The sequence below is a fragment of the Eschrichtius robustus genome, chromosome 6, assembly GCF_028021215.1.
Source record: "Eschrichtius robustus isolate mEscRob2 chromosome 6, mEscRob2.pri, whole genome shotgun sequence".
Lineage (NCBI taxonomy): Eukaryota > Metazoa > Chordata > Mammalia > Artiodactyla > Eschrichtiidae > Eschrichtius > Eschrichtius robustus.
The window spans coordinates 2,060,514-2,074,905 of NC_090829.1; the positions used below are offsets into that span (position 1 = coordinate 2,060,514).

Below are 14,392 nucleotides of genomic sequence, written 5' to 3' on the forward strand. Positions count from 1 at the left end.
TATCTCAGGGTTTCCTTTAACTCTACAAAAGTTAATATGTTTATAAGCTGCAGAGGATTAAGCTTCTAGCTCTGTGAAACCATAAAGAAAAGTTATGTCTGATGCAGATGAATAAAAGCTATGGAGTTGAAATTTAGAATAAATTAAATTCTAATACTCTCTGCTAGTTAAAATTTCTTAACTGACTTCAAATTAGCTTATTGATTCAATTTTAATGTTTTCCCCCAAAGAGGTAAGAGCAATATATATGATTGAATATAGGTACTTTGATTTTTAAAAAGTAGAATGATAGTCTCCTTAGACTTTCAATCGAGAAATTTTAATATTTTTTGTTATAGCTTAGTTTTCTCCAGGTAGAATTCCAATTTTAAAAATAAAAGAAAAATGTAGAGAAAGATGTAAAATATAAACTTTTTCTAAAATTGCCTAATTTGTTTTTAAGCAATTAACTCACTTAAAATCTTAGAATTAAATTCACAGTAGCAGTATGATCATCTGATTTTGAGTAGCACAAGGTAAATTACTATTTATTATTACTCATATGATATTACTTATATTTATTACTTTTTAGTTGTTTCATTGATTTACTGTCCACATTTTCTAATTTTATTTTTATGGCCCAAGTCAGAATTCGAACTCTTAAGAATGAGTGTGGTGTATTAGTTGCCTAATAAAATTTCTGGAATTGTTTAGTCCTGTTGTTCTGGGTTCCCTTAATGATCTTTCAAGTGCCACAATATAATTATGCCTTGATTTATACTTTTCTTATATTGTTATGAGTTAGATTTTTAAAAAACTGCAGACCGTTTTTTTACTGCTGATTTACACATTTAAAAATTAATATCCATTAAAAATGAAGCAAACTAAAACAATAGTAAAAGAATAGCTTCATATTTGTTAACAGAACTGCCTTTTTGTGTGATGTGCTGGGATTCTGATGATACCATGTCATCAGAAGTCTTGATCCCATAATACGTTGTAGGATCCTAGAATTGGAAGGGACCATATGAGGTCATTTAGTTACTACCCCCTTGTATTGCAAATGAGAAGCTAGTTAGATAGAACTGGGACTACAGCCCAGATATTCTTTTTTTTTTTTTTTTTAAGTATTTATTTATTTAATTTATTTATTTGGCTGTGTCGGGCCTTAGGTGTGGCACGCGGGCTTCTCTCTAGTTGTGGTGCACGGGCTCCAGAGCACGTGGGCTCAGTAGTTGTAGCGTGTGGGCTTAGTTGCCCCACGGCATGTGGGATCTTAGTTTCCTGACCAGGGATCAAACCCGTGTCTCCTGCATTGGAAGACGGATTCTTAACCACTGGACCACCAGGGAAGTCCCCAGCCCAGGTCTTCTGACTTAGAATTATTTGGTTTTTTCTTAGATTAGATCACCTGGAAGGAAAGCTTTGTTCCTTACTGAATGAATAAAGTTAGATTTGACTTCTTATGCAGTAGTAAGTCTCTTTTCTAATGAGTTGTTTATGCCCCCGCCCTGTTCCCCATCCTTAATCATTACACTCCAGAAAGTGGAAGCGCAGGAACGAGAAGACGTTATGGCTGGGATGGCTGGAAAAGCAATAAAAGGGAAAGTTGGCAAACCTAAGGTGAAGAAGCTTCAACTAGAAGAGACAATGCCCTCGCCTTTCGGGAGAAGAGTAGTTCCTGAAATTACTGCCATGAAGGCAGATGCCAGTAAGAAGTTGCTGAAGAAGAAAAAGGTACATGTCTCTTGTTTTGGCTCGTTGGTAGACTCGACCTCCATAATGATGTATGTAGGTATTTTAATTTTACTGTGTACTTCAGTCATGCTTTATTTTTTGTTTCTAATATGTTTCACTGTGATTGGAAATCACTTGTTCTGAGAGCAGTTGATCCATACATAGAATGAAGACATGTTAGTCAAGGACCCACATATGTGTAAAGAGCTACTCACTTGATTCCATTTCTAAAACGAGAGAGAGAAATACTCTACTCAGCATTCTAAATTAAAATCACGGAATAACAACAACAAAAAGTATATCAACTTTAAAATATAAACTTTAGTTCTATATCGTGACCAATTAAGGAAGTCTTATGAAAAGAGTCCGTTTGGCTTTCAAAGTAAGCTGTCAACTTTTACTATTTATTTGTTTTTACCTTTAGTTAAAAAGTCATCAAACACAGCATATATCATTGGCATTGATGAGAGTTAGAGGGGATTTAAAAGCGTGAGATCTACCTACCCTCCAGCAGGACGGGAACAGTTAGCCAGAGGAAGGAAGTATCGAGAAGGCTGCTCAGAGCTGAGAAGCAGGAGCCTGATGGTCTCAAGGGGAGAGTCTGATTTTTCTAGGCAGGTTGATTCAGAACCCAGGGGATATATAGGTAGATGCATCCCACAGTGTAAGTAGGGCTTGGGAGGTGAGCCTGAGAGCTGTGGTGAGATGGGAGAGTTCTCCGTACAGAACTAAGAGTTGAAGCCTGGGGCACCGTGCTACCAGGGAGATCCTTCTCTTCCACGGTTCTGATACACGGAGGTCTCACAGGTCCACCTGCACATAGAACTTGCTCTCTCCTTAGGAAAACGTTTCTCTCCTTTTCCGAAGGTCTTAGCCAGGATCCGTTCTCAGCACACTTCTCTTCACCTTTCATGGTCTCCCCAGGTGACCTCGTTTGTGCCCAGGGCTTTTATCACTTACACTGGTGACTCTTTAATCGACGTCCTGAAGCTGTCATGTTTCCAGGAGGGCCAGGCTAACACAGCCGCCAGAATGCCCAACGCCCCGCAGACTCAGCTTGCCTGTGGGGACCCCTTATCTGGGCTTCAAAACTGCCCTCCCACCTCTGCGCCTGGTCTCAGTTCCTGGCACTACCAGCTGTCACTAACACAGGCCGAAAACCTGGGAGTTTTCTCGTTTAGCCTGTAACTCAGTCCTACTGACTGTCTGTGAAAGTTCCAAACGCCACCCTCTTATTTGGTCCACACCGACACAGTCTTAGAATTCGGTATTTCCCTGAGACGATTTAAGGTGAGCCGAGTGGCTCTGGTGATCCTGTCTCTAGTCGTCCAGGCACGACGTCTGCCTTCTTCACTTCAGTCCTCTCCGTCTTGTCTCTCACCACCAGAGTGATGTTTCCAAACAATGAGCCTGTGGTTACACGGTGATTGCTGGTGCACAGTGATTCAGCACCCGCACGCCTGCCTGCCTCCACCTGGCTGCCCTTCCCCCTCAACTTTCATTGAGTCCTAGCAGACAGGAGTCTTCATCTTGTGCCTGGGGCGCGCTTCCCTCCTTCCTTCTCCTCACCTGGCGAATCTACCTGATTCTTCAAAGCCCAGTCACCATGGAGAAAGGCTCCTTCTCCGTGGTGTCTGCTCTGACCCTGCCCTGGGCCTCCTCCCTCTGTCCCAGGGTCAGGGGACTTCATTATGTACTGCTAGGCATTATAAGGCATTCATTCAGTAATCTGAAGATTTTTTTCTAGTATATAGAGGCGTGAGCTATGGGAACGTATTTTTTCAGGTACCTTTTGGTATACTTAGCTATGAGTCTGAAAAAGTCCCTTTGATGATCAAAAGCTGCCTTCTTATTTTTCATAGTTGGTTTTAAGTAGCTGTCATCTCATAGAAGGTACTACAAGATTAGAGTGATAAGCAGTGTCATCTTCTACAGCTGCATGAGATAAAGTAAAACACGATCTGATCAAAGTCATTTCTTAGGACCTCAATAGAATCACACTTTATATTGGTTTTTTAATCATCTGATATGAAAAAGCGATCTCTTGGCTGGAAGTGTATCTCTAAAGTATATGGTGTTAATTTAACTTTTGTTTTTACTTATGGTTTGGTTTTCTTTTCAATGTGTAGGGTGATCTCGATACCACAGCAGTGAAAGTGGAATTTGATGACGAATTCAGCGGAGCACAGGTAGAAGGTGTGGGAGAAGAGGCACTGATCCCGTCAGCGCCTGTAAACAAAGGTCCCAAACCCAAAAGGGAGAGGAAGGAGGCTGGTGAGGACTTGCTAGAGTTTCCGTGTCAGAAAGTCTGTGTATTCAGGACATGACTAGATTCTTGTTGACTGTACTTTCTTCTCTAGTAGTTGAAGTAATGTCTTCAGTTTTCACAAACATTTGTTATTTTATCATGAAGTTTGCATTACAATAGTTTTATTTTTACTAATGACATTTGGATAAGTATTGATACATATCTTATTGTTGCTCATTTGTTTTTAGGTACCAGGGTGAGAAAAGCACCTACATCATCTGGTAAACCCAGCGCAAAGAAAGTGAAGAAACGGAATCCTTGGTCAGACGATGAATCCAAGTCAGAAAGTGACTTGGAAGAAACAGAACCTGTGGTGATTCCACGAGATTCTTTACTTAGGAGAGCGGCTGGTATTCTGATATATTTTATATTTTATTATATACTATGGTTTGACAAAGTTAGTATTACTCATAAGTTGGTGTTATTTGTGTCATCAGTGTTTCTGAAGTACTAAACCGTTGGTATTTCAGAAGTTATAGTTCAGGAAGACAAAAAAACCTGCTTTACAGAAGGCTATTTTCTAGCAAAGTTGGACTAAATTTCTCTAAAGTGAATCATGTTTTCTTACTGATTTTTGTTACAAAGTTTGGGTTGTATTCCCTCCATAGTTGGAAGATGTTTGGTAAAAAAAAATGTAGCTTGGTGTAGTGTACCAGCAATGATGGATCCATAGAAGTGCTATGTAGTGTTCTTTTTGTTTTCTACCCCTTGTATCATGAGGAATTTCCCCTACATTAGGAGTCTGGTTCCATATGCACACAGCATAATTTAGATAATTACGGTGTTAGAGTTAGGGTACATAATCCCATTTTGCTAATATATATTGCTGTTAAGCATGTGATTTGATCCTTTCTGCATCATTAATTTGAAGTCTTCAAATAATTAAAAACTGATGTGTCGGGGCTTCCCTGGTGGCACAGTGGTTGAGAGTCCGCCTGCCAGTGCAGGGGATACGGGTTCGAGCCCTGGTCCGGGAAGATCCCACATGCCGCGGAGCAACTAAGCCCATGCGCCACAACTACTGAGCCTGCGCTCTAGAGCCCGTGAGCCACAACTACTGAGGCCCATGTGCCACAACTACTGAAGCCCGCACGCCTAGAGCCTGTGCTCTGCAACAAGAGAAGCCACCACATTGAGTAGCCTGCGCCCCGCAACAAAGAGTAGCCCCCGCTCACTGCAACTAGAGAAAGCCCGCGTGCAGCAGCGAAGACCCAATGCAGCCAAAAATTAAATAAATGAATTAATAAATAAATAAATTTATAAAAAAAATTTAAAAAAAAAAAAAAAACAAAAAAAAACTGATGTGTCCTATTTTATAGATTCTTCTCAAATTGTGTTAAGTCCTAATTTACATAAAATGAATAATAAAATATTATAATTGTTTTATCTCTGGGAGATACTTTTAAAATTATATCTCAGGCCTTCAGTCACTAAGTGATTGAATTTCTTTTCCTAACGTGCATAGGTCGTATAATAGAGGTGAATTAAAAAAAATTTTTTTTTACAATGTTGCAGTAGTTTAGAGGTGAATTTTTAACACAGTAACAAGTTACATGAAAATTAATTTATTAAATGCTTTAAAATTGTATTTAGGCTTTTTCCATACATCTAAAATGAAGTGTAAAATTGCATAGCATCCAAATGACTTTAAAACTTTATTCCATAGTATATGCTAGAAATTACAGTAAAACTTACTTGCATTATACCAGTGTGCCTTTGTCCATAGTTGGTACCTTTTTATGCATTATATTGTTTTGCTAATATATTGAGGTCTTATCTCTATTTTTACTATTCATCTGAAAAATGACTGTTTCTGTTATTTCATAGTAAACCTACTGTGAAGAGAAGATAGATAGGAGTTTTTATGGAAGAGGTTAGGAGAGAGTGCAGCACTTTCTAAAGACCTGTAAGAGCTGTCTTTCGTAATTGCAGAAATGGGAGATCTCGTATTAGCAGTCACTTTCACAGTGGCCATAATGACTGCTCTCCTCACTGCTTTGAGTAAGATTTAAGCATGACGAGCTGCATCCTAGTGGCCTCATCAGCTTACCCTCTCCCGAGACACGCAGCGTTGCCCCAGAGCCTCCAGGGGGTACAGGACAGATGTCAGCACCATCAGAGTAACTGAGGCAGAGTGGTCAACTTTTGTTCTCTAATGCTTGTTTTTTTCTTTTTTTTCTTGTATATTTTAAGAGACAGCTGGAATATTTTTCAAGTGCATTGTTTGGAATAGTATTTCATGTTGATAAAGCTGGGTTTGAGTTTAACACTCACTTTGATTTTTGTCCTAGCTGAAAGGCCTAAGTACACATTTGATTTCTCAGAAGAGGAGGACGATGATGCCGATGATGACGATGACGATAATGATTTAGAGGAATTGAAAGTGAAAGCATCTCCCATGACAAATGATGCAGAAGATGAATTTGTCCCTTCAGATGGCCTAGACAAAGATGAGTATACGTTTTCACCAGGCAAATCCACAGCTAGCCCAGAGTAAGTAACACAGCAACTGCTGTTCAGTTACATGGTGCAGCTAGGTGTCTGGGCCTCTGCAGCGATCTTACAGTAAGCTCCATCCTAGGTCAGGTCCTTCTCATGACGTAATAAATCTGCTTAGTATTGCAGCTGTTTACATAACTGTTGCTATAGTTTAGAGCACGGGTTGGCAGATTTTTTCCATAAAGGGCTGGATAGTAAATATTTTAGGCTTTGCAGGCCATATGGTCTCTGTTGCAACTACTCAGTGCTGCCCTTGTAGCAGGAAAGCAGCCATAAATGATACGTAAATGAACAAGCGTAGCTGTGTTCCAGTAAAATGTTGTTTACAAAATTAGGCGGCAGGCATACGGGACATAGCTTGACAACCCCTGGTTCAGAGGAGAGTTATTAAATCTTTAGAACTGAGAGGTTTAATTTTCCTCCCTAGCTTTGGCCTTGATTTTTTTCTTGCCTCTGGTGAGTGTGAACATGTAACATGTAGGATGTGAAGTCTGTGAACTATTTCAGATTTTTAAGGAAGTATTTTAACCACAAGCAGTCAAGTATTAGAAGTCAGATTATTGCCTCTTCTGATGGAGATTCTTTCTTCTTGGATTTTTGCCAATAATTTACTGATGTTAAATTCTGAAGAGGTTCTGTCAACCATAAAATTTAGTGATATTTCGAATAACTTTAAAGTTTTGCTTTTCTGTTAAATCATTGGTTTGTCTGGTGTCTCTGTGTATGCACGCACTTACGCTTATGAGAGAGAAGAAAGGAGTTTGGTTGCCCTGTCTTCAGCAAAGGGAAACAAATGAGAGAACTAAAATTGTGTTCTGTAATTATAATCCTGCAGTACGTATTATATATAAATTGTCAAAGTGGAAACCAGATATTTACATTATATTGTTGTGTTTAATTTTTCTTTCTATTAGAAAGTCTTCCCATGACAAGAAAGGTCAGGATTACGGGGCTCTCTTCTCATTCCCTTCATACTCTCAGAAGTCAGAAGACGGTATGCTCGTTTCGTCTTTTTGTTGCTTACTTACGTATTATTGCTATGGATTTTTTTTATGAGTAAAAAACTTACCTTCTTTTTACATTTTCCTCAATGTAATAAGGTTTATTTAGTTTTCCTGAGGTGATTCCCAACTGATTGGTCAAAATCAGCATTATGGAAGCATTTAGGTGGAGAAGCAGATGCAAACCTGTGTGTGTGTGTGTGTGGAGTGGGGGGTGTGTGAGTGTTTTAAGGAGAGAAAAAAGTATAGACAGAGAAATTCTGGAAGATCAAAATTTAATTTTCATGGCAATGTGAATGGATACATGACAGCTTTTTTTTAAAGCTACAAGTGTACCAATATGCAGATTTGTTTTACTGAACCCTAGTAGCTGAAAGACTAGAACCTTCATAGAAGCAAATTTAATCAGTGTGCATACTGTTTTATTGCCTACATTTCTATGTGTGGAATTTCTAAGGTCAGAACAACCTAGTTACATTTGAGTTACTGTTTTCCATTTTTTAAATACACACATACATGTAGGTAGACACACAGATCTGGTACAGGTTCTATATGTATTGATAGATATGCATTTTTGAAAGCATGTCAAAACAGCTATATAAAACTTTCACATCCAAGTTGCCATTTTAAGAGTCCCTGTTTTGGTTTGAGTGGGGGAAGAATGGAGGGAGGAATTGATTAATTAATTAAATTGAGTGTAAAAGTAAACTGAAGGTAAGTCTACATGCCTTTTCAATTAACCTTTAATGACGTAAAGTTGATGAACATTATTACTGATATTCCTGAAATGGTTAGTTAGATGTGTAGATGCTAAAATAATCACAGTGAGAACTTTTTAATGTCTCATTTTAAAATAAGTCGCCAGTATTTATTTTTGAATTGGTCAGTTATGTTTTAAATGATTAGCGTTTGGGACTATTAGGAATTTTTATTACTCTATGCATTTCTATGTTGTTCTACAACAGAGTTAACTTTTTTGAAATATAACATTGTTATATTTTTTATTTTCCGCTGTTTGTATACTGTGGATTATATGATCACAAAATAGAAACTTACAAGATCTGTTATCTAGCTAAAGAGATGTCATCAGTAAAAAGAATCAGTTTAACTACTAATTGGTCCTTATAGAATCTCTTTACTGAAAAAAAAACTGTGTAATTTTTAGATTCAGCTAAATTTGACAGTAATGAAGAAGATTCTGCTTCTGTCTTTTCACCATCATTTGGTCTGAAACAAACAGAAAAAGTTCCAAGTAAAACAGTAGCTGCTAAAAAGGGTATGTACTTCTATTTGATTTTGTTAAGCATCGCATAAAATGTATAGAGATGGTTAAAGGAAATTTAATGTAATTTGAAACTATTTGCACTAGGACTTCAATAGAAAATTGGTATAAAGTGTAAATGTGTATGAGGAAAATCCCTCTTGTTTTCTAACCATGTGAGGTAATTATTCAGATGTCTGTAAGACCTCATTTTAAAGCTGCTGTAATTATAAAATAATCCCATGCATTGATACGGAAAGACAGCTTTCTGGTTAAGCTGTGCTGTAGTTGGTTGTTGGGTTGTGAAGTAGGCTGAGAGTTTGTGCTGGTAGCAGTTGCCCACCTCATCTGTGTAGGCCATGCCTTAACTCCTCCTGGGAGCTGTCGCTCAGCTCAGTCTGGGCCTCTTGTTGTTTGTGAGTCATGCAGCTTTCTTTTCCGTAACCTTAGGTTGTTTATGAAAAAGTTGATTGGAGTTGATTCACGAATCTGTTACTGGTACTTAGGCACATACCTTGAAGGAGGTCAGTGTTAGTGCTTTGTGTTTAAAAGATAATCATCACTTACCCAGCAAGTAAGTAAACAGTATGGAATGTCCCTTCAGGATCTTAGACGCGCACAACAGACACCACATTGCAGACACACATGCACTAGATGCAGCAGAATAACAGTAAAAGCCCCTGCTCTTCTGAACATACTGGGACGGCGGTGAGAAATTGGTTGGCCCTCCAGCCTCCAGCCCCGCCCTCACCCCGCCCTGGCCATGGTCTGTCTTTCTCTACTGAGGACTTTCTCTGTTGCTGTGCCCGCCACCCTTTACCCGTGACTGAGGAAAGCTGGTCTGCACGTCTCTCAGGGTCCGTGCCCCTCAGGTTAGCTCACTCGGGTTTCGTGCCAGCTCTCCGCTTCCTCATGCGCTGAAGCGTCCAGAGTGACGACAGCTCGACACCCTCCCGTTACCCGGCCCTCTCTTCACTGTCTCGTTCTGCACCGCCTCGCCTCCCTGTACCTCCCAAATGGGCACTGCTAACTCGAGTCTGCCTTAGGATCAGGTGGGGCCTGCTTCTGGAGAGCGCAAACTGAGACGGACCCTGTAATTTCCCTTTAAGCACCTTTTTATCGTCTTGATATGAGCATCTTTTACAACCACCCTGAAAACTGGGGAGCCCTTTCCCTCTGTGAACATGTCAGCCCCTTTCCTTCATCAGGCTGTTCCCCCGCATTCGACCTAACGAGTTAGCTTCGCATTAACTGAAAGGCAGGCATGCGCAGCTCACTCCCGCCCCGTGGCTCCAGCCCTTCACAGCAGACGGGCTCAGAGCCCTCCCATACCCGACCTACACCCGCCCGGTGGCGTCGCCAGTGCCACCTAACACTGCAGGCCTGGGAGCGTCCCGGGGGAAAGGGTGGTCACTGCAGCGCCCCGCCGTGTGGAGCCCGCACTCCTGCTGGGGGCCGCCCCGTGCCCTAGCGGTAGGAAAGCCCACAGAGCCTGCGGGCCTCTCCTGCTGTTCAACAAGGGGCCTCACCTCGAGCCCGCGTATTGGATCGCGATCACGTTCTCCTTAGAAGGAGCGTGGGTGTTTTTCTTTAATAGAAAAGTGTGTGGTTAATTCAATACATTATTTTTTTTCAAATGAGGTTTTACTAATCACACAAGTAAAGGCTGATTTATCAATTTTCATAGACTGTAAATGAAGCAAAGTCTTTAAAAACAAAATAAAGGCCTTTGGATCTATTATCCACTTACCTAGAATTTTCATATTTCTTTTCACATAAAAGTACCAAGTCTGGATTTCAACCTCTGAGGGGAAGTGAAGTTTCTATTCATGGTATTTGAGGGTCCCATAATTTTTTTTTCTCTAAAACATTTTAAAAGTTAGAACTTAACATGTGGTTATACTTGTATTATCATTAATATGTCTTTTTACTACTTTTTAAAAGTTATTGCTTAATTCATTTTAATGGCCCTTGTTAATTTAAAATATCTCAATTGAATTATCAAAAGGCAAATTATGCAAAATCAAGTAAAAAGCATTTTGTCACCTATGAGCAGTTGTTTGCCTTTACACTGGCACCAAATGGAGAGAAATCATTTTATTATTTAAGGCTACTCAATTTCATATCAGCAGTGAGAAATTCCATCGTTATAGGACTCACTCCAGCTTGAATTGTTGGTAAGAATATTCCATTGATCTATGAAATGGAAATTTGCTTAATAGGAAAACCATCTTTAGATACAACCCCTAAGCCCAAGAGAACCCCCAAACAGAAGAAAGTAGAGACTGTAAACTCTGACTCGGACTCTGAATTTGGCGTTCCAAAGAAGACAACAGCACCCAAAGGTGAGGATTATCTTTGTATAACCCTCTAGCATATTCCACGTGGCAAGTGTTTAGTCTCTTCTACTCACTGAATTTAGAGATGACTGGGTACCTATTTTATTTTAAATTGCTTCACTCCTCGGTAAGCAAATGTTCTAAGAATCAGTGCTGAATTAGAGAGTCCAAAGGAAATACAGCAATTTAGTCCACTTTGTTTACAAATCAAGAAACTGAGACTCACAAAGAGGTTAAGTAAGTCAGCAACTTGCATACCAAAGAATGGTTCAGAGACCCCCTGCAGCGGACTCCCTGGAAGTGGTTGGTTATAAAAGGCAGTGGGGGTCGTCATTAAAGTGTGAGACTCCTTGGCGGAGGCTGGAGCGGGACTCTTAGGCCAGAGCCTCGTCCTGCTCCGGGAGCTGAGACAGCTGTCCTCAGGGCCCCCGCAAGGGCACAGCACCCGTTCCTCTCCCTGCTGTCTCCTCTTCGCCTCCGGAATCTACGGAGTCCTTCAAGATGCTTAAAAAAGTATGTAAGACATGATTTCTCTAAGGGTAGCTGTTCAGTCTTTCGTCCAACTGATAGATACTATCGTCAACGTGTTTATTTCTTAAAGCGGTGGTTGGGATAAGGAGATACAGACCTACAGGGGACCGAAGGGGCAGAAAAGAAACATAGTGACAAGGGAGGTTGGTACTTAGGCTGTGCATGGTTTGAAACCTTTGTAAATTCAGTAGGGCCATCTCATTGATTCATTTGATCAAGTATGACATCCCAAGACCATTTAGGCTATCTTTTCTTACTAGTACAATCAGTTAGTCATAGCTCTTAAAGTTTAAAAAATTTAGAATTGCAGTTTACTTCCTTTTTCTCTTTCTCTGGCATCACTGTAGGATGGAGGACGTTTGGTGACCACTTACGTGTTACCTTCTCCCCTTCCTCCAATGATGAGCATGCGAGATTAGGTAGATGAAAAAAAAAAAACAGGCTGCATGGGGTGATTCTAGTCTGAGAAGGAGTATGGATTTGACAGATGATCTCGTGATTAATACTGGGGAATTTAGTTTAGGGCTGTGCTACTTAAAATGGGATATGCAACTGGCTGTTACTGCTGTGTGGCAGGAGAAGTTACAGTAAGCATCCAAACCTTTGCAGTCTGTGCTAATAAGAAAGTATGTCTTACTTTTCTAGTAATTCATGCTATATTTTTAGAAGTATTGGTCTATGACAAATTAGAAACTAATTTTTTTCATCGCATACAATTTAACAAATTCTCTTCTAAGAGATTTTCTTTTCAGGCCAAGTACCACCTGTGCAAAATGCAAAGGTTTCTTTTATGCATTAGGGGTTTGGTCATTAAAGTTTGTCACCAGCACTTTCCAACTAATTTAAATGTATTGGTGAAATACTCCTTAGTCATGTCAACCCCAGAACTGAAATGGTGCTGACACACTTTCTATGTTAATCATAGTAAGAGATCAGGATTGCAGTACCAACTGGGCATGCCAAAGAAGTAAAAGTAATAATGCTTTGACACTTTTTATATTGCACTTATTAACCTTGGGAGAAAAACCCCTTTGTATCATTTTAAGGTAAAGGCCGAGGGGCAAAGAAGAGGAAAGCATCTGGCTCTGAAAATGAAGGTGATTATAACCCTGGCAGGAAAACCTCTAAAACAACAAGCAAGGTAATTAGAAGCATCTTTTTAATAATGCACAGTTTTAAGAATGTCATGTAACTGGCTTAGTTCGCTTGTTACTGTAATGCCTTGTAACAGATTTAAACCTAGCATCTCTTATCCATAGGCGGCTTGTATATGGTTAAAAAATTATCCACGTGTAAAATTTATATAATCAGGACCACCTCTTGGATAAAGGGCGGCATAAATTAGCCTGCTTGAGTCTTCCACATCCTGCAGTGGCAGAAGTTACACGCTACCCTAAAATATTACTTTCCAGACCAAATAAAGGCTATTTCTTTTGAACTTGGATTTATTTGACCAGGACTGATTTGATTCTTTTTAACTTGAATTCATTTGACTGTGGCTAATTTTCCCTTCTCCAGCAGTACACTATCTCTTTAAGGTAAATTAATAACATCAAATGCCACCCTTTTCTCTCTCTCCCCCTTCTTTTTAAAACTTAAAAACACGAACAGATGACTTTAGCTCCGTGGTGCTCTCCACACTGACCGTTTCCATCCAGTCATCTGCTGTGACTGGGGCCCATCCTGGTGACTCTCCTCTGCCTTTTATAAACGCTTACTGCCTGCACTACATACTGTCCATAAGTCTTGTTTTCCTCTTATGAATTGACAGGTACTTACCAATAAGACAACTTGAATTTTAACTCATCTGTGCATTGTGCAGATTTGCTGGGTAACATAAGAAGTTTAGAAAGAAATAAGTAATGGTGGCATTATGAGATCACCAAGGTGGCAAATTATACTTAATCCTCCTCTTCCCTTCATGAAAATGATTAGGTAACTGGCTTCACACTTAAGTTAGCATTACAGTTCTGCTTTTAAAAGAACCACTGTTTGTAGTATTTCCCAAATATAAGTGAAGTGTAAGGAATAATAATTTTTAACACTAGTCTTTTTTTTTTTCCTCTAACTTTGGGGTTTTAAATCTCTTTTTAAAAAAAATATGTCTAGAAACCGAAGAAAACACCTTTCGATCAGGATTCAGATGTGGACATCTTCCCCCCAGACTTCACTTCTGAACCACCTTCTCTGCCACGGACCGGTCGGGCTAGGAAAGAAGTAAAATATTTTGCAGAGTCTGATGAAGAAGAAGAAGATGTCGATTTTGTGATGTTTAATTAGGTGCCCACAGAGCACGGAAAACAATTTTCAGCAGATAACTAACTAACTTGTGTTGTCCCTTTTGTCTTTTCTGTCTCAGACTTTTGTACATCTGGCTTATTTTAATGTGACGATGTAATTGATGGTTTTTTATTATTGTGGTAGGCCTTTTAACAAACAAACATTTTGTTCTTACACATACAGTTTTATGCTCTTTTTTACTCATTGAAATGTCATGTACTGTCTGATTGGCTTGTAGAATTGTTATAGACTGTTGTGCATTAGCACAGATTTTAATTGTCATGATTGATTGCAGACTACAGACCTGCTTTTTGAAATGAAATTTAAACATTAAAAATGGAACTGTGTTCTCTGTCTCTTTACTGAAGATGAACGTGCAGTAAAAGCTCTCATACGCCTTTAAAATAAATATATTTTATTCTTTGCCAGGAGACTCCATGGAAAAAGGTAAACAGTA

General features: G+C 39.5%; 1 protein-coding gene across 2 annotated transcripts in view; it reads left to right on the plus strand.

The window, feature by feature from the left end:
- TOP2B (DNA topoisomerase II beta) overlaps positions 1-14,259 on the plus strand; it is a 68,621-nt gene extending 54,362 nt beyond the window's left edge. For both annotated transcript variants that reach the window (XM_068545821.1, XM_068545822.1), the window contains exons 28-36: positions 1,522-1,716; positions 3,846-3,990; positions 4,213-4,374; positions 6,316-6,517; positions 7,438-7,517; positions 8,690-8,800; positions 11,008-11,130; positions 12,702-12,796; positions 13,765-14,259. In XM_068545821.1, coding sequence (XP_068401922.1) covers positions 1,522-1,716; positions 3,846-3,990; positions 4,213-4,374; positions 6,316-6,517; positions 7,438-7,517; positions 8,690-8,800; positions 11,008-11,130; positions 12,702-12,796; positions 13,765-13,935 — 1,284 coding nt within the window. In that variant the 3' untranslated portion in view covers positions 13,936-14,259. The remainder of the gene's footprint in view (positions 1-1,521; positions 1,717-3,845; positions 3,991-4,212; positions 4,375-6,315; positions 6,518-7,437; positions 7,518-8,689; positions 8,801-11,007; positions 11,131-12,701; positions 12,797-13,764) is intronic.
- Positions 14,260-14,392: the final 133 nt, after the last annotated feature.